This window comes from Zootoca vivipara, chromosome 15, assembly GCF_963506605.1.
Source record: "Zootoca vivipara chromosome 15, rZooViv1.1, whole genome shotgun sequence".
Taxonomy (NCBI): Eukaryota; Metazoa; Chordata; class Lepidosauria; order Squamata; family Lacertidae; genus Zootoca; species Zootoca vivipara.
The window spans coordinates 39,226,564-39,246,667 of NC_083290.1; the positions used below are offsets into that span (position 1 = coordinate 39,226,564).

General features: G+C 41.5%; 1 protein-coding gene across 3 annotated transcripts in view; it reads left to right on the plus strand.

Moving 5' to 3' along the window:
- The window catches only part of DDHD2 (DDHD domain containing 2), a 31,158-nt gene extending 13,178 nt beyond the window's left edge, over positions 1 to 17,980 (plus strand). For all 3 annotated transcript variants that reach the window (XM_035139567.2, XM_035139566.2, XM_060268604.1), the window contains exons 8-18: positions 1,762 to 1,970; positions 4,138 to 4,208; positions 5,340 to 5,462; positions 6,133 to 6,228; positions 7,750 to 7,869; positions 9,857 to 10,012; positions 11,216 to 11,318; positions 12,549 to 12,722; positions 14,377 to 14,539; positions 15,240 to 15,347; positions 16,827 to 17,980. In XM_035139567.2, coding sequence (XP_034995458.2) covers positions 1,762 to 1,970; positions 4,138 to 4,208; positions 5,340 to 5,462; positions 6,133 to 6,228; positions 7,750 to 7,869; positions 9,857 to 10,012; positions 11,216 to 11,318; positions 12,549 to 12,722; positions 14,377 to 14,539; positions 15,240 to 15,321 — 1,297 coding nt within the window. In that variant the 3' untranslated portion in view covers positions 15,322 to 15,347; positions 16,827 to 17,980. The remainder of the gene's footprint in view (positions 1 to 1,761; positions 1,971 to 4,137; positions 4,209 to 5,339; positions 5,463 to 6,132; positions 6,229 to 7,749; positions 7,870 to 9,856; positions 10,013 to 11,215; positions 11,319 to 12,548; positions 12,723 to 14,376; positions 14,540 to 15,239; positions 15,348 to 16,826) is intronic.
- Positions 17,981 to 20,104: the final 2,124 nt, after the last annotated feature.

The window sequence follows — 20,104 nt, forward strand, 5'->3', positions numbered from 1 at the left end:
AATTACAACCACCCTGTAGTAAATTTGCACCGGAATAAGGGAGTTTTTTTTGTAACTTTTTGCTTGAAGGATCCAGCAAATCCTCTTTGGTAAACTTTTTGCCAAGTATTTCATCTCCCACTCCTGCTCTAATCACCTGGAGAAATAGAGCTGCTTTCAAAAACCCTGTGCTGCCTGGAGGATGGAAACAAAACACTACACCTTATAAGCAGGTCTTACAATCTGCCTGCCTACCTGTCCCATGCATATGCTTAATCAAGGGTTAATTGGAAAACTGGACAGCTCCCTAGGCTTCTTTGTTCTAGTATTAGACAGCCTATATTGGGAAACATTGCTTCAAAATAGGGATGGAGAGCCCCCAGCTCTCTGACCTCTCTGACCTTGGAATTCTCTTCAGTTAGAGACCCTTTCTCCAGGCCACAGTCCCTTACCAGACATGCTTTGCACCATCCATGAGTGCTTATGCTGGCTGTTTGCTGTAATAAAAATTGATTGATTGAGTGCTTTTGCCCGGGTGGAATATATTTTTGAACTCTGACAATGCTTCTTGCTTGCCTGGATGGAGGATAGAGAGGGGTGTGTAGAAATTAGCCTACTGTACAAAAAGTAAAATTCAGACTTGTTGCTCTTCTTAGGGCCCCCGTATTTACGGGACCGCCTCTCCTTGTATGCTCCACAGAGGACCTTAAGGTCCATGAATACCATAGTTTAGAGGTCCCGGCCCCTAAGGAAGTCAGACTATCCTCCACCAGGGCCAGGGCCTTTTCGGTGATGGCACCGACCTGGTGGAATGCTCTGTCCCATGAGACTAGGGCCCTGCAGGACTTAACCTCCTTTCGCCGGGCTTGTAAGACAGACTATTCCACCTGGCCTTTAATTTGAACTCAGCCTGATCTTTTATTTCCCACTCTGGGACCCCACAGCTAATTCTCCCCTGGCCTCCTCGCTGGCCCAAGTAGGATTAATTTAGCCAGCTAACCCTGGTGACTATCTAATGTTTATTGGATGGATATCCCCCAAATTGATTTTTGAACTTTGAATTTTATTGTTATTCATGCTTTTATACTGTATTTTATGCTGCTTTTATGTTGTATTACAATTAAGTGGTTTAAATTTGTTGTTAGCCACCCTGAGCCCGGGTTTCTGAATCGGGAAGGGCAGGGTATAAATATTTTTTTAAAAATTATTATTATTATTATTCTCACTTTTGCCTCTGGCCTTGCCCATAACTAGCTATGTGCTCTGACATAGCTCAGTCAGTAGAGCAGGAGATTCTTAATCTCAGGGTTGTGTTTTCAAGCCCCATGTTGGGCAAAAGATGCCTGCATTGCAAGGGGTTGGACTAGATGACCCTAGTGGTCCCTTCCAACTCTACACTTCGGTAGTTTTCCCTGGAAGAATGTGGACCTCAGGCTGGAAAAGGTTCCCCACGCTGCTTTAGAATACAGTGATGCAAAGGAAGGTCTTTCAAAGATCCTTTCCATCTTACTTTCATTGACATTGTGTTTGCTGAGCATTTTAATGTCGGATTAGTTATAGCCCATTCTTGTGTGTAGTTACCTGGCAATCCACTGAATTCAATGGGGCTTTCTTATGAGTGAACAAGTGTAGTCAATGGAGTACAGAGTGCAGCATTTGGATTTGTACTTGTCATTTTCAAACTTTATTTTTATCTGGTTTCTAAGATCAGGTATCTGTGTAGCTTCAGTGGAGTCCAACAGCATCTGGGAGTCTACATGCCCTTCTCTGTTTTGTTTTCAGAGACTTGGAGAGAATCACCTTGCCAAGCATCAATCGCCTGCGTCATTTCATCAATGACACCATCCTAGATGTTTTCTTCTATAATAGCTCCACCTACTGCCAGACCATTGTGGACACAGTTGCTTCAGAAATGAACCGTATCTACCTGCTCTTCTTGGAGAGGAACCCTGACTTTAAAGGGGGAGTCTCAATAGCAGGTCACAGCTTAGGTATAAACCTTTCTCTTATTTTGATGCATGCAAACATGTTTATTTATTTATTCTATTATTATCGCATCCTTCCTCACAAAGGTGTTCTTTCTGTGGGACCTGACCAGGTCACCTGTCCCTGAACAACATAAAGGTATATGGTCAAAATTCCCTTTTCCCATTTCCTTTTCTAGCATCTTAATTGAATGGAGACATTTGTGTCTTGGAATACAATAGGCTTTGTATCCTTGTAACCTGTTATTCCATTTTTTTCAGTCTTATAGTTTCATAGTGTAAGGTTTCACTCCCTTTTAAAGATAAGTTGCCAATCAAAGCAGCCCTTCAGAAGTCAAAACAAAATAAAAAAATCCTTCCAGTAGCACCTTAGAGACCAACTAAGTTTGTCACAAAAGCTCATACCTATGACAAACTTAGTTGGTCTCTAAGGTGCTACTGGAAGGATTTTTTTATTTTGTTTTGACTACGTCAGACCAACACGGCTACCTATCTGTAACTATTCACAAGTCAATAACTCATTTTGTGGCTATTGTGACTACATATCAGATTTATCAGCTGCTGGCTGCGTACAGGTTTGGGAAGGCTGAATTACATTCAAAATCTGTCTCAAAAATCTGCAACCAGAACTCCCACATTCTATACATGGAAATAAATAAAATGTGAATATATTTCTGTTTAATATCTTTCATTGCAATATCCAACCTCTTCGCTCTTCCACTTTCCCACAACAACAACAACAACAACAACAACAACAACAACAACAAATTTTAAATGCATTTCCCCCCATGAGTTCATGGGATTGAGAGGGTTTGTTAGTGCAGAAATCAGAGTTCTGCTTCCTCTGGTTTTTATTTCAAATGTTTAAAAACCCTTATCATTTTATAATCTAAAGTTTAAACTTTTAAAAAAAATATGATTAAGAGCAGAGCTGCATGTGATGTTTAGTTCCATGATTATTTTAATAGGCTTCTTTTTAAATATAAAATGCATCCGCTGCAGGCCAAACATGACATGCCATAGTGTTGTTGCCATTTTAAGTAATGGCTACCATGCTTGGTGTAAGACAATTTACATTTGGAGCATGATGGGAGAAACAGTACCAGTATATCCTAGTTTTCAGAAGTCTCAGTTGAGGAGACTGTTGGAGGTGCTGGGAGTACAATGCTCTCATAATTTTCTCTTCTCAGCCCTCTTGTTGCTGTTTTTTGGCTTGGCAGATCCTCAAGGGCTACAGAGGAGTAGCCCACCTGCCCTGTGTTACTTACATCAGTACATCAGTCCCAGCAAACACAAGATTTAGTGCCCAAAGAGGGCAGGGGCTCCTCCTACTTAATAACATCTGTCCAACATATTGCCTCCAGGAATTTAGAGGCTAATAAAGGTAAAGGGACCCCTGACCATTAGGTCCAGTCGTGATCGACTCTGGGGTTGTGGCGCTAATCTCGTGTTATTGGCCGAGGGAGCCGGCGTACAGCTTACAGGTCATGTGGCCAGCATGAGAAAGCCGCTTCTGGCTAACCAGGGCAGCGCATGGAAACACTGTTTATACCTTCCTGCTTGGAGCGGTACCTATTTATCTACTTGCACTTTGATGTGCTTTCGAAATGCTAGGTTGGCAGGAGCTGGAACCGAGCAACGGGAGCGTACCCCATTGCAGGGATTCGAACCGACAACCTTCTGATCAGCAAGCCCTAGGCTGTGTGGTTTAACCCACAGTGCCACCTGTGTCCCCAGAGGCTAATAGGAACGCTGAATAAAGCTGCAATAAGCTTAATTTGTTCTCCTTTTTTGAAGCCTTGTACCTCTCTCTCAATTTTTAATAAGCGTAGCTCCCCTTTTATTCTTTTTGTACTCAAGGTGCATATATATTCATTTAATGAAACAAACTACAGCTGCTGAGGTTGCAATTGAAAGGGGAAAGAGAAAAAGAGAGCACTGCCACATATTTTCATCTGGGTAAGAAAAGGCAGCTTGGGATAGGAGTTCCCATGGTGAAAAGGTATACAAATGCAGTTTTCCCTGTCAGTCTCCCTCTTCCTAATCTCAGCCTCAATAAGCTTACACACAATAACTAGCTCCATCCTAGAAAGGGAAGAAGAGACATTTGTGGTGCCCTAGATGTTATATTCATGACCTTTCCACCAAGACACTGACTGTAATCTTTTCTTAGGATCACTTATATTGTTTGATCTTCTCACGAATCAAAAATGTACATCTGATGGAGAGGAAGATAAAAATGAGGTATGCGTTAGCATGTTTCACCAACTTTCTGAGTTTAAACCTGGGCTTGTAAGTTCCCTGTGTTTTGGGGAATCTTTGTTGCTTTTGTGCAAATTAGCTTTTTCAAAGCTCAGGGCTCTGTACTTATTCAAAGCTAGGTGACTCCACAAAAAGTTTCCCTAGGCTCCTGTGTCAGGGCTGGCTGTTTTCCTATTTTGCATGTTTCTCAGAAAACGGGAAAATGTCTGCACAGTCTGGCCTAAGATGGCAAGCCTGGTGCCCTCCAGATGTTTTGAACTAGAACTCTCATCAGCATTGAATGGGGCAATGAGTTGAAGTCCAACAACATCTGGAGGGTCACAGGTTCCAAATCCTTGGTATAGCCAAAGCTAAGGACTTTTAAGATTTTGTTGATTTTAATAAAGGAGGCTTATGTATGTGTTTGCTCTTTCACTGCAGGTAAGTTAAGCAAATGCTTAAAACCACCCTTTGATAATACTAGATGCTAAAAGTGCTTTACATGGCTGGGTTGTGCCATAAAGTGCTAGTTTTGACCTATAAAGCTTTAAACGGCTCAGGACCGCAATGCCTCAAGGAACACCTCTCCCCCCTAAACCACCCCAAACTCTGCATTCATCGCCTGAGGCCCTTCTTCATGTTCTTCCTCCACCTGAGGTCCAGAGGGTGGCAACACGAGAATGGGCCCTCTCTGTAGTGGTTCCCCATTTGTGGAATGCTCTCCCCAAGGAGGTTCAACTGGTGCCTTCATTATATATATTTAGGTGCCAGGTGAAAACATTCCTCTTTAACCAAGCCTTTGGCAGATTGATATTATACAGCCTTTTAAATGTGTCTGTGGGAAGAGGGGGGGGTGTTACTGTTTTGTTTTTGATTATTTACTTGTTTTATCCTGTATTTTATTCTGTGAACACCCCTGAGATCTTACGTTGAAGGGAGTATATAAATCTAAGAAATAAATAAACAAATAATAAAAGATAACATTTATAACAATAATAAAATAAATGTACACACTCTGATACAATCAGTACTCTAGCAGTATAGTCCAGTAGCTATATATCGGTAACGATCCTGTCTTAAGTGCTTTATCAATGCAAGTAAAAAGCTGTACAGAAGTGGTATCTATTTTAACAGGAGTCACAAGTATCAGCAACCGGCCAAGAAGGCATTGGATCTGTGACAGACATTTTGACAGAGCTTGAGCTTTCTGAATATTGCTCTGTATTCGAGAAGGAAAATGTGGACAGACAAGCACTGGTAAATATAGAACTTTTGCATTACTTGCTTTGCTCCTGTATGTCTATTTCTTCAGCTTCTAGGCTCCTTCATGAAGATCAATAACGGTAGTTTGCGGGGGCATGGGGAGGGAACAAATCCATTCAGGTCTTTGCTCGGATCTCTTGTGAAAGCGGCTTGCAAGGAGTGGTCACAAGACAACTGCATTCAAGTGTGGCATCAGCAGCAAAACTAACCCTGTGCCCAGATGGTGCCAGGATTATTCAGGAAGCATTTCCTGCCCTCATTCTTGATCTTCTCTGGTGTTGCCTTTTGACAACTGGACAGCAGGTCCCACTGAAAGTCCTCTGAAGCTACGGAGTGGGCTGAGCCACTAGAACTTGCACAATCTGTGAAGGGAACAACTACTTGACAACAGTGTTACCAAGACAGACCTAAGTTGCTGCACAAGTCTTATAGATGGTTAGTGGTGGAAGAATATTTGCATGAAGAGTTTCTGAGGCTGCTTTTACCAGTATTGCTTTATTTATTTATTTATTTATAAGGGTGACCTTGACCATATTCAACCCTCTGTTTCTCAAAGGACAGCACTGAAACACAAGTTACTAAAGTCCAAGCCTCTTTTCATTTAAGTCGCTATCTATTGTAGAACCACAGCTCGTATATTTGTGTGTGATTCTTATTGTAACAGGCCTTGTGCACAGAAAAGGAACTTAAAGACATGGGAATTCCCCTGGGACCCAGAATGAAAATTCTGCATTATTTAAGGAACAAAAGCAACAACCAGGTACGCTTGGGGTAATTGTTCAAGTGATTTAAATCCATACCTTCAGCATTAGGGATTGGAAAAATGCAGAATGCTTTGAATCTCCTTTTGTGGATATTGGCAATATTTATTGACTTGAACCAAATGGAACATCCAGCCCTTTGCTCTCTCCCCACCACCACTTTTGGCAATCGTACCTTCTCTCTCCCCCTTCTGTCTGTCAATTCTACTCTCGTTCGTTACCAGGCAGGCAGCTCCATTGCAAGGACATTTCATAATCTCTGGGGCAGGATTGGGCAGACCAGCTCTATCCAGTTCTATTCCTCTTTCACTCGGTTTCCTCCACCCTGCCATTCTGTCCTCTTTCTTCATAAATATGTGTGTGTTTAATTTTGCACACATCCACACTATTTTTGCACTACATCTCTACCATATGTGTTGAAATAAATAAATAAATAAATAGACTGTCCAGTAGCACCTTAGAGACCAACTAATTTTGTTCTTGGTATAAGCTTTCGTGTGCATGCACACTTCTTCAGATACCCTGCCCTTCCCGATTCACACTGAAACAGAAGTCACCAGACCCTTATACTGTACAGGCATCCCCAAACTTAGGCCCTCCAGATGTTTTGGACTACAATTTACATCATCCCTGACCACTGGTCCTGTTAGCTATGGATTATGGGAGTTGTAGGCCAAAACATCTGGAGGGCCGCAGTTTGGGGATGCCTGCCCTTATATATAGTGGGAGGGTGGGGTGGGGTTTTTCTACCCCACCCACCTGAATCTATCTCTGTGTTTTTTTTCTTTATTTCTTTATTGGAGAGGAAGTGGAAATTGATAAATTTCTGATACCTTATGCATACATACTTTAGGATGTGGAGGGGGCTACCATATGTTTTGCTGGTTTTATTTCTGTTTTGGACTACCTCTTTGGAAGGGAGACAGTTTTTTTTCATGTGTGTGCTCCTATCTGATATACCTTGGGACAGACTACATGTTATACACACAAGCATGCAAGAAAGTCCCAGTGTCCCCTCCCCTTTTTGATTTCTCAAATGAAAAGCGGTTAGGAGGCCGAACTTTGGAGTGAGTGGTAAGATAGATGTGCTTAATATTTCCCTGTCTGCTATGTTTTCCTTTAAAAATGTCTCTACCTCCAGTAGCTTTTCCAGATGAGATATTCATATTGGGAAATAGCATAAAAATTGGTAGAACTAAGGTAGAGGCATTTGCATTTGTTACTATTGTATTTTTAAATTAGAGATTGATCTTAAGTGCATGTTTGTGTGGAAACTGACCCAAGCCTTTGAATGTCATGGGCAAAAAGTAAATAATGCAATTACTTGAGCAACCAGTGACATTGGCAAATGCATATTGTTTATAGTGTATAAATGCTAAATGGTAATTATTGTGCGACACGGAAAGCTTTTTGCAAAGCGAGCCTTCTGCTCTTACAGTAGCCTAGTGGATAGGGCAGTTGTGCCAGCAGTAAGCTTGAAAGGAATGGTACAAGAGATGGTGTTCTGATTTTTGTTGCAGAATTCTAAAGGGCAGACACCTGCAGCTGCTGGGGAAGGTGGAAATACGAAGCAGGAGGTACCTGTAAAGCCTACAAATGCAGAGACAAGTTGCCGGCGTCTGGATGTTGTGACAGGGCAGGTAACCCCCACCTCCCACACAACTCTGTGCCAGCCTCAATTTAAGAGCCTAATAAATGAACAGATGACCTGTTGGGCTTTGAGTGACTCTTGAACTGTTTTAAGAAAGTATTACTTAAGTTCCACAAGTCCAGGCCAAATTTGTTTTGGATTTACCTGGCCCAGTCTCACAGCTAGGTTGGGAAAACTTATATTATTCTCCTATATTACGTCAACAAGCATGTTGACATTGTGTGCTTAGTCTTTCAAAAAAGCTTATTTCAAAGTACCTTATGAAAGAACCCTGAGTAAGCTTAGCAGTCATGGAATAAAAGGAGCGGGCCTCTTATGGATTAGGAAACAGGTTCAGAAACAGGCAAAGGGTAAAAATAAATGGATAATTCTCCCAACGGAGGGTTGGTGGTGATTAAACCCTTCATTAGCCGGTTCCTAGGTGTATTACCACAGTTTAAAATTTAGAAATAAAAGCTGTTAAATCACAGTCACAGGTATATGGTGGGTTCTGTGTAAAAGGCGGTATGTAGAAAGGGAATCTTCCAAGGATTGGTATTACGAGCTGTGCTTGTTTTTTGGGTTTTTTAAAATAATTTTTATTAAATTTTCAAATTGTAACAACAAATTTTCCACAAATCTTAATTGAACAATTTATATATCCATATTTCTCCCCTACCCCCTCTTTGGCTTCCCCCATACTTCCGTATTGATTTATTAAACAAATGCTATACCCTGCTGGTTTTACCTCTTATATAATTGTGAAAGTTTAGTCAAAACCGGCCAATGAGTCCAAATCTTTATACTGTCTTTTTATAGTTTATAAATGGTTCGCACTCCTTTTTGAAATCGATGTTGTCTCTCTCATGTATCCTCTCTGTCAGAGTGACAGAGTGTCAGAGAGGACTGACAGGAGCTGTGCTTGTTAACTTGCTCATAAGTGATCTAGAGTTAGGGCAGAGCCATGAGGTAGCCTGGTTTGCTGGTGGTACCAAATGGTTGAGGGTGTTTAAAACAAAAAGGAGTTAGGATGAGTTTGTCTCCCTCAATATATACAGTACTAGAACTTGGAGACATCCAATGACACTGAATGTTGGGAGATTCAGAACAGACCGCAACAATTGCCAGCAGGTCTTGCCACAGCATCCAATCACACGCCCAATCGCCACTGCAAATCTCCGGCTGGCTGCTGCCACCAGTCGCCCATCCCCTCTCTGCTATCCGTGTATAAGACAACCCACAATTTTTCACAATTGTTTCTAAAGATAAAATATTGTCTTATACACAGCAAAATACGATATTTCTTTACATAGTTAAACTATGGAATTTGCTCCCACAAGAGGTAGTGAGGACCACCAATTTGGTTGGTTTTAAAATTTGGTTGGTCCCTTTAACCTTACCTTTTTAGACACATTCATGGATGGCTATATTCCACCTCCCTTGTTGGAGGCTGTATGCCTCTAGATACCATGTGCTGAGAATCGTGCGGAGAGTATTGTGGGACTCAGGTCCTGCTTGCAAGCTTCCCATAGGCATCTAGTTTGCTACTGTGAGAACAGGATGCTGGACTCCATGGGCTTTTTGCAGTAGAAGTCTTATATTCTCCTTCAGTATCTTGGTTTGAGGTTTTCAATTCTGGTGATTTAATAAGTTTTATGCTTCTGAGTCTTTAAACATCCCAAATGATAACTCAGGTGTTCAGTCTAACAAATATTTGCCTATCCCAGATAATATGAAGCTTCCTGAGCCAGTTAATATCTGAAGCTTAAATTGTTTAAGCTTGGAGAAGAGATTGCCTGAGAAGCTGCTCGGAGGTCCTTGGAAGGAGAGTAAAATAAAAATCATAATGTCCTGCAGCAGTGAGTTCCACAGGTCAGCTGTGTGTCATGTGCAGGGAAGGATCGCTTGTTTCACAATTGCTATGTGCTTAATTTCAAGTAATATACTCTCATAAATTTGCCCGCATGAAACAATATGTTGTATTTAAACTCCATTAGGTCTCTGCAAACTATCCTCAGCTAATCTACAAACCAGAGATCTTCTTTGCCTTTGGCTCCCCTATTGGGATGTTTCTCACTGTGCGAGGGGTGAAAAGGATCGATCCGAACTACAGCCTGCCTACCTGCAAAGGCTTCTTCAATGTATTCCATCCTGTATGTATGAGCAGCAATGCGTTGTTCTCCCACCCCCTACGAAGGGTCAAATTACTGGGTGCAGTCAACGTTATTCACACATCTATTTTTGTGGAATCTCTATAAGATTCATAATGACTAAATTAGGTCTCCTTAATTCCAATGGGGCTTAAAGTGCAATTAACTTGGTCTGATTCCAACTCAAGATATTTAGATACCCTGCAGTGGCTTTACTGCATAATGTGGAATGTAAACTTAAATGTGGAATGCACTGCTGTCATGGGATCCACAAAGCTTCCATTAAAGGCAGGAATCCGGTTGCTCCTTTCATCATCCCTGATCATTGGCCATGCAACTGGGGCTGATGCAGTTTGGAGTCCAACAACATCTGGAAGGCCACATGTTTCCACCCCAATTTAAGTGGATTGTAATTGGGAAAGATGCTGGTACTTGGCATTAATTAGTATATCTATATTATTAAATGAAAACAGAAGAAAACAAAACCACTAACAGATACTTACCAGTTCTGTGGCCAGTTAAATACCAAGTGTTCATTCATTGAAAATAACATAAAGTGTGACCATTTTGGACAATTTTGCCTGAAGTTCATTTTATTTCATTATTTTAAGTATCATGATACAGTAAGTGAATTTAGGATTCCTTCATCCTTCCAGGTACTCAGTGCAGCACCAGCAAAGGTTGGGCAGGGTTGCATCACTAGAAATCCCATCTTCTTGGCTAGGAGACCAGTCCTCTTGCAGACCAGATACTGATGCTGTGCCAGAGGGACAGAACTGGCATTCTCTTGGTGTACTTACTCTGCTATCCAACAGTTTGTTGTATGGGGGACATGCTGAAGCTGCCTTGTCAGCTACAATTCAGAATTTCATGAATGCGAGGGCAGCTCTGCAGTTTTTCCAGTACATTGTTGGCCAGGAGCAGTCTAGGAGTAGAGGGGCTTTCTATAAGCTTTTAGGTGCCATGACAAAAGAAAGGTGGGAAGTAAATGTAAGGAAAAAAAATCTTTTTAAATGCAATGTGATATATAGATATATAGTTACACTGGTTTTGCTAGTATATTTTAAGAATTGTTTTGAATTTAATCATTATATTGTTTATAGAATTGATTATAAGCCACTTAGTGGTCATTTGGGACCAAAAGGTTGGAAAGGAGATGTTATATATAAATTAGAATGAAGTGTCCCTGCTTGCTTTCTTCTGCAGTTTGATCCAGTAGCATACAGAATTGAGCCCATGATTGTCCCTGATGTGGAGTTTGATCCTATGCTGCTCCCTCACCACAAGGGGAGGAAGAGAATGCACTTAGGTAAAACAGGGAATCTTCCTACTGCTTTCATCGCCCTTTGAATCTCTCCAAAAAAGCCTCCTTATATTTCTGGCTAGTGATTGAACACAAGACATACAGATTGTCTTCTGCTCCCTTTGGGCAATCATAACACCTATTCTGATTCTGAGAAGAATCCAGAGAGACCCAGGTTTCATTTAGAAAGTTGTGTGCTAGCCCTTCATGATTAAAAGCAACCTGATTAAATAACAAATCTCCAGTCCATACAGGGAATTTTTTTTTTAAAAAAAATAACAATATCTAAATAGCTCAGTTAAATTAATTATTTCTGGAATTATTGGAGGTTATTTTGTGGAATGTGGAAATTGATCAAATATTATATACCTGGAGACATTCAAGAGTTGGGACTAAAAATATGTATAGCTTTATTGTCTAGTAGACTTGATAAATTACTTATAATTATATTAACTCAGATCAAGTGGGATTTGTAACAAAATAATAAATTTTAGACCTAATTAGAAGAATTTTTAATGTTCTTTCCTATAGGAAATTGAACAAAACTAAACACCAATTACCATTTTGACGCTTAAAACATTCAAAGCTTTGGATAACTTAGAAGATAATTTTGTAACTGAGCTTATGCAGTTAGGCACCAAAACTGAAAATGCTCTTTCTGCAATTTATCTACATATGCTACAATTCACACTAATAATTATGACTCAGTACATGCTACCAGGGACAAAACAAGAGTTAGATGCCAAGTTCCCATATCACATTTTGCCTCCCAAAGTTGCTCTTCACGTGTTTCTACTTTCTCAGAATGTTAGCCACAGTCCTCTGGCAACCTCAACAAGCGATACAAATGATTCTTGAAATAACATTTTCACTTGTGTACGAAGATGAATCATTCCAGCCATCCATCTTCTGGAAATAAAACAATTTGTGAGAAATAATCCAGGGAAACAAGAGAATTGAAGAAAAGTTGAGGAACGTTCCAGTGGGGCAGGGAGGAAGGAGTGAGAGGCAGATGGTGGAATTGTGAGAATCAAGGATAGGATTGAAGAGATGAGGGAAGGAAAAAAGAGGGTGTTAGGAATTGACTGGTGCTAAAGCCACGAGGATAAGCCATAAGGGGTCCACAGGTAAGAAAGATGCATCCTGGCCTGTTGATGACATATTTTTAATTTCAGGCTTTCAGAACAGGCTGGTTTTTTTTTAATTGTAAGGCTGTTTTTACCTTCTCCTTTTCAGAACTGAAGGAAGGCCTCACGCGAATGAGCATGGACCTCAAAAACAATTTACTGGGCTCCTTGAGAACAGCCTGGCAGTCATTCACCAGGACTCCACTTCCAGCTGTAGAGGCAGGAGCCACTGGAGATACTGAACAAGTATTGGAAGCTGAAGCCAGTTCAGAGAAACAGACTGGTGAGCAGGGGATTAATTGTAGTTTGTGAACGGGAGAACAAGGTGCAGAATCCAGCAGAATCCGCCCATTATTCCTGTTGCAGCCAAGGGAAAGTTTTGCCTGTTGCTCTGCACAAGTCCTTGCAAGATGCTTCCATTGATGCATTTATGCAAGTTCTATTCTGTCCTTCATTGTCAAGTGATCTCAAGCTGGCTAAAAGAAATATCTTCCTCCCTGTACTGCCCTGCCCAGATATACAGTAAAAACAAATGCATACATCAGCATTCAATAAAAAGTATGTGACATAAAAGTGAACAACATAAAATAGAATGAAAAGCAGTTCATGAACTCACTTAACCTGCTCCTATTCAGTGTTAAAATAAGTAACCTCAATCATGTCCGACTCCGCCCCCGCCGGCTAGTGGTGGGTCTTTAATTAACACTGGAAGCTAAGCAGCGTCACCACCAGTTGTATATGAAGGGGAAGGATGTTCCACAACTGGGCTTCCACCTCTGAGAAGGCCTTGTCTTGAGCCAAACAGCTGCAGACTACAGGCTTCACAGAGAGATGATAGGGAACCAGGCAGAGGGCCTTCTTGGTAGTGGCACCCGCCCTGTAGAACGCCCTCCCACCAGATGTCAAAAACAACTTTCATTTTTTTAGAAGACATCTGAAGGCAGCCCTGTTAAGGGAAGCTTTTAATGTAGGACAGACTATTGTAATTTAATATTTTGTTGGAAGCCACCCAGAGTGGCTGGGGAAACCCAGCCAGATGGGTGGGGTATAAATAATAAACGATGATGATGATGATAATGACGACGACTAGAGCATCCCCAACAGATTTTAATTCCTTGGCAGGGCAGGGAGAGATGCTCCTTCAGATAACTAGGTTCAGCGTCATTCAGGGTTCCATACATCAGCACTAAAACCTTGTATTGGGCTTGGTAGCATATAGGCAGTCAGCGCAGACTATTCACAATCCGTGTTATATGCTTCTAGCTGGCTGAGTCAGTCCAAACTGGCAGCAGCCTTGTGTACCAGCTGCAGCTTCTCAACAGTTTTTAAGGACAGCCCTACATACAGCACATTAAAGACAGCATAAATGAGGTTCCTGGGTGTCATCCATTCAAGCACTAACCTGACCCAAAATTTCTCAGCTCTCTGCAAGAAGGTGGTCTCTTACTCCTTGGACTCTCAACCATGTGAGAGTTTTCAATAATTTTATCAATTAATTTAGATATCCTTTGGCCAGATACTGACAACCTTTGCTCCACTGGGTAAATAAACCCCAAGTGCCCTTTGAATTTGTGCTCTGTAATCTCTGGGCCTGCACATGGACTGGTGTAACTCTTTTGCCAAAATGTCAAATTAATTTGTTTTGCTTTGGCAGCGGTCACCCCTTGTTTTCAGTTGCCTATGGTGATGCTTGCAAAGACATCTGCATCTAGTCCTCCTTAGGCAGCAAACATGACTTGCAAGTAGGGTTGCCAGACTCAATAGAGGACAGGACTTCTGTGCCTTTAATTGCCCTGCTCTCTTTTGAGTCTGGAAACCTTAAAGATAAACCAGCAGACCCTTTGCTTGGACAGTCATGCCTTCACCAACCCAGCCTGGTAACCAGTTTTAGCTGTGTACTGTATATTAATGCTGTCTTTCTTTCTTAAACAATTCAGATAGGAAACCTGAGGAACCAACCACACCAGTGAAAGAAGAGCCTGCCCCAGTTAACGTGGGTATGCTCAATGGGGGTCACCGCATTGACTATGTGCTTCAAGAGAAGCCAATTGAAAGCTTTAATGAGTACCTGTTTGCACTGCAAGGCCATCTCTGCTACTGGTAAACATTTTTTTAATGTGTCTTTAAATTAATTAGCAATTTCCCTCATCTTCCAAGAAGCTCAGAGCGATATATATGTTCTCCCTTATTGGGGCAAGATCTATCAATAGGCAGAACAAGGCTCTCTGAAGACTTTCCAGTAGGCCCCAGACAAGGGTCTTCCACCACTTTCAGCCAAGGAATGAAGGTGGGGTGGGACATTCTCATAACTTTCAACCACTTTCAGGAGTGAAAATTTGTGGGAGGACATAGGAAACTGACAATAGTAATCCAAACATCCTTATTCTTGTCCTGGACACTTCATTCATTCAAAGTTGTGTCTTCAACAATTGTAGCTATAGCTGTAGGATGAGATGATTGTGTGTGTGTGTGTGTGTGTGTGTGTGTGTGTGTGTGTGTGTGTGTGGTTTTGATTTGGGCTACTTTAAAATGAGGCTGCATTTTAAAATTTAAACTGTATTTTAACCCGTATTTAAATTAATTGTTTTTCTTTCTTTTATGTCTTATTGTAATTTTACTGGTGTCAGCCACCCTGAGCCCGGTTTTGACTGGGTAGGGCGGGGTATAAAAATTTATTATTATTGTTATTAGTGTTAAGATTGTCCTTTTTCCTGGTGCCTAAATAAATCTGCCACTTTGGCACGCTTGCTCTATATGTAGTTCTAGTAAGTAATTCATTGTATAAACATTTAACTTCCAGGGAGTCAGAGGATACAGTGCTGTTGCTGCTGAAAGAGATTTACCAAACAATGGGCATCGGCATGGACCAGCCCCTTCCATAAAGCCAGACTAATCAGCTGCACCAAATGTAAGTTGCCCTGTCTTTCTACTCATCACCCAGTTGCGAAAAGTGCAAAAACTATTTTGGCTGTGGTGTGTGCATTCAACTCACAATGAATGCTGTTTGCAGATTTTGTGGGTTGTTGGTAGTGCTTCAAAAACCTACCAAGCCAGTTTGGACAAGCATGACCCTAGGACTCAAGAAATGAATGTGTAAGCCACAAATTAATATGTATTTCTCATACTACCTTCAGCATTCTTGTTTGTCCACAGCTAAAGTGGCTCAGAGTCAAATGGCCGTGAAGGAAGAGTACAGCTTTAATTCCACAATCCTAAACAATACAGTGAAGTAATGGTTAATTCATTACAGTGAATCAAAATCTTTCTGATTCCAGCAAACTTTTATTTTCATCATACTGATGTTTAGCTGGTGCAGGGGCATGTCTATGTACCGGTAGTTTTTTGTTTTAGCGGGATGCACCCATTACCATCCAAGAAACATGGTAGGAATAGCAGTGGCTGTCTGTGTTGTTCTCAGAATATACAGAGGTACCTCGCAAGACGAATGCCCTGCAAGACGAATTTTTCGCATGACGAAAGCTTCTTGCAATCTGATGGTGACTCGCAAGATGAATTCGTTTTGTGAAAAATTTGTCTTGCGAATCACGGTTTCCCATAGGAATGCATTGGAATTTAATTACAGTAATGCGTTCCTATGGGCAAAAAAAAAAGAAATTTCAATGCATTCCTATGGGAAACCACGATCCGCAAGACGAATTTTTCGCAAAACGAATTGACTCGCAGAACGAATTAAATTCGTCTTGCGAGGCACCACTGTAACAGGATTGAGTGAAATCTCTTTTTCCATTGATAGTACAGGGCAGAAAGAGGCACTCTCCTTTCTCCAGGCCTATTTCCTGTTTTTCTGATTGTTTATACTGTTTGTAAAAGAAGCGTAGACAACTGCCACATAACCTTCTCCCAAATGAATATACTTTGTTTAAACAATGCAAATTTAATATTTTAGCCAAAAGTCACTAAAACAATTCATTATCTTTTGTCTTTCAATTATTTTTGGAGTCTAAGTTACACTGTTGAATGCGACTATATTTTTCAGAGATTAATAATAATAATAATAAAATAATTATAATAATAAATAATAATAATTTATTATTTATGCCCTGCCTATCTGGCTGGGTTTCCCCAGCCACTCTGGGCGGCTTCCAACAGAAGTTTTAAAATACAATAATTTATTAAACATTAAAAGCTTCCCTAAACAGGGCTGCCTCCAGATGTCCTCTAAAAGCCTGGTAGTTGTAGTAGAGCTACATGATGCATTCAGTACTATCCTTTTCCTAATTGTCACTATGTTGACACATAAATGTTTTTTTACCCAGTGTTTGCAGTTTTGAAATAGCCATAACGTAGTTCCCATCCCTCTTTGATTTCTACATCCACCCATCCATCCAGCACTGGCCTAGCTAATCTTTCCCTGTTGCTTCCTTAGATTTGCTCCATACTGAAAACTCATCAAGGCTCCTGTCCACCTTCCTCTTGTCTCCTCTGTTGCTGCTGTGCCCAGCATGCTTCAATCCCACTGCCTGGAGCTCTGGAGGACTCACCACCCAAGTCTTATTCCATGGGAAGTGCAGCAAGCACTTTGACTCTCTGGGCTGTGTCCTCTGGCTAGAGGCTAGCGTGTGTCAAGTTGCAATATCACCGGCATCAGGTCTAGTGGTGCACTAGGCGGGGCCAGGAATCGGTGCTAGAACTTCACACCTCCTCTTCAGTTGGAAAGCCACGATACAGGACGTTGATACCAAACTGGGGAGATGCCACACTTTGCTGAGTAAAGCTGTGAGGAATGTGGGCATACGGAAACGCTTGTTTTGTGGCTGCACTGGACACCCAGCACCAGACGTTTTTGTTTTGAGTAGTAGATTTTTGTTCCTTCAAACCTTAATGCTGCTGCTTTGCCCAACAGGTGGAGCTACAGACCAAAGCAAAAAGGCCAGTTCCTGTCCCTACTGTAGCAAGCGCTATTGTGCTGGTAATTCCCATGTATCATCCCGTACCAACCTTGCTACAACAGGAAAAGCACATAGGCACTCACTTAGGAATAAACTAGACAGGTGCTTGGAAAAACCCTGTAAATCTGTATCTGGCACAGGTGACTCCTCAGATTCTGAAATTGTCTCTATTGTCTGCTTAGTGTAGTTCTTATCCACGTGGCTTTAGCATACTGGAGAAGCTCCATTTCATCTGTATCTTTGCTGTCCATGCTGTGTTAAGAGCTGCAATGATCCAGCAGGTATGCAATAAGGAAGAGAGCCTGGGCTGTTGGGAGGGTCTTCCCCTGAGCTAGGTTCAGTAAGAATAGGATGCCCTACTACGAGTGTTTGGAAAGGATTATGCACCGCCAAAGATGGTGTCTGTGACTGAAAACCCACTCACTTAACAGCTAATTCTGATCTCATTTGTTGGCGGGTGGGTGGGATAAGTCTGGGTCAAGGGGAATCATGTTTCCCAACCCTTTAAGCCTATACCTACTGACCAAGAGATCCTGGTGGTGAATTAAAACTAGGCCTGTGCCCATTTAGTAGATTGTGTTTTAAAACACTGGGTAGCAGTACCTCTGCACCTGCACTTTTTACACAGGAGATCATTGGTGAGCAGCTGGCCAACAGGAAGGTGGTTGGCCAGCTGCTCACCAAGTTGATATGCTGAGCTGTATATTGAATACAGGAGGCCACTAATATATTTACTCACCTCCGATTTTCTCCTTGCTACCAATTCTTCAAGCCCTGTAGTAAGCAAGGAGAAAGGCGATTTCTGCTTCACTTGCCCTTGAAGGTTGAGTAAGGAAAGAAACAGTGCTGTTTCTCTAAGCTGAATGCAAGTGAGTGCTTGGCACTGCTGGGGGTGGGTGGTCCACACTAGAGGGCAAGAGGGACTTACTTGCTGCTGGGGGGGGGGGGGGAATGTGGAACTGTAACCTGAAATAACAGTCATGTGATTCACCATGAATCCAGATTCAGCAGGGCTCACTTCACCTGTGTCTCAGCATGGTCTCAGAGGATTTGCTCATGTTTTTAAAGAGCCTCTTCTACGAAGGCAGCAGCAAACAATGTGCCATGCTATTTTCTCTCTGTACTGTGTATCAAAACTCTTGTCAGTATTCAGTTTGGTTATTCATCCTATGTATTTGCACTATTCGTTTCTGCATTGTTCATAATCTCATCCACGCTTCACCTTTTGCGCTGTGCTTCCTAGACACAGGTCCAAGCTCCCAAGCCCTCCCCCCACCCCGCTCACCCCCACCGCTGCTTTCCCCAGGAAAACCCACAAACAGCAGTTCAGGTTTTCTGCAGAATTGTTTTCAGTGGTAAAGAGCAGGTTTTCATAGGGAAAGTGCTGGGGCAAGAGAGAGCGCACACTTTGGAGCTTTAAAGCATGGACCTCTGCCTAGAAATACAACACAAAAGAGGAAGTCTGGATGAACCCCGAGTGATGCTGTTTGTCACAACCAAGTTCTGGATTAGACTCTCTAGCAGCAGTTATAGGAAGAGTCCAGCCTTGGTCAATCAATTCCCAAACAGTTGTTGAAGTTTATGCACTTTGTAAAATATATCTATTTTAAAAGTTATTTAATTTTTCTCCCAATAAATATTTGACTTTGGTGCATTTATTGGCCTCTGTAAGGAGAACCTTGGAAGTCTGAGTGTCCCCAATATAAGAACCCAAGCAAGGTTGGAAAAAAGCAGTGAAGATGCTTTTCTCGTGTAATTAGAGAACGGCCACAAGTGATTATAGCTTACTGCTTAATCAAATACAGTGGTGCCTCACTAGACGAATTTAATTCGTTCCACGGGTCTTTTCTTATAACGAAAAATTCGTCTAGCGAATCCCATAGGAATGCATTGAATTTTTTTGAATTTTTTTTTTTGCCCATAGGAACGCATTAATTGAATTTCAATGCATTCCTATGGGAAACCGCGATTCGCTAGACAAATTTTTCGTAAAACGAATTCGTCTAGCGAGGCAACCTCCGCTAGAAAAAAACCTTTCGTTAAGCGGAAATTTCGTTAAGCAGGGCATTCGTTAAGCGAGGCACCAATGTTACCTGACATCTGTCATTCTGTGCACTGTGACAGAAATCAGCAATTCATCCAGCAATTGTCAACTTGCAAAAAATGCACATCTTTTTCCCCAGCATGTTCCTGTGTTTGAAAATAAGTACCACAAGGAGCAGCCCCCAAATACAGAACTTGCCTGCATTTCCTATTCCCTTTTCCCACTTCCCCTCTGTGAGGCCAAACACTGTGGCTGTAGACTTGAGGCAGTAGTTGTTTTTGCTCTGTGTGCATCTTGTCTGTGTTGTAGGAAAATCCTGAAGTGCAAATGACAGAAATGGCCCTTAAAATTATGAATGTTTAAGGATGTACATCTGTAAGTTTCACCACTGACTGCAATCTAAGTTGCCATATTGGAGATGCTTCATACATCAGGAAAACATGCTGAAATATTGTGTCTTTATCATAGACATTAGCTTGATACTTACAGAGGTAAAAATTCTTGCTTTCATTCTAGGACTGTGCTACATACCTAAACCTTTTTGTCACACTTTTTATACCACACTGCAGTTGTACTGTGCAATAAGTCAAAGCAGTAGCACTTCTCTTAGAACCATGGTTTGTATCCAACCAATTTTTTCTCAGAGTAGACCCATTGAAATTCATGAAACTGTTTGCCATTTCAATGGGTCTACTCTGAGTATGACCAGCT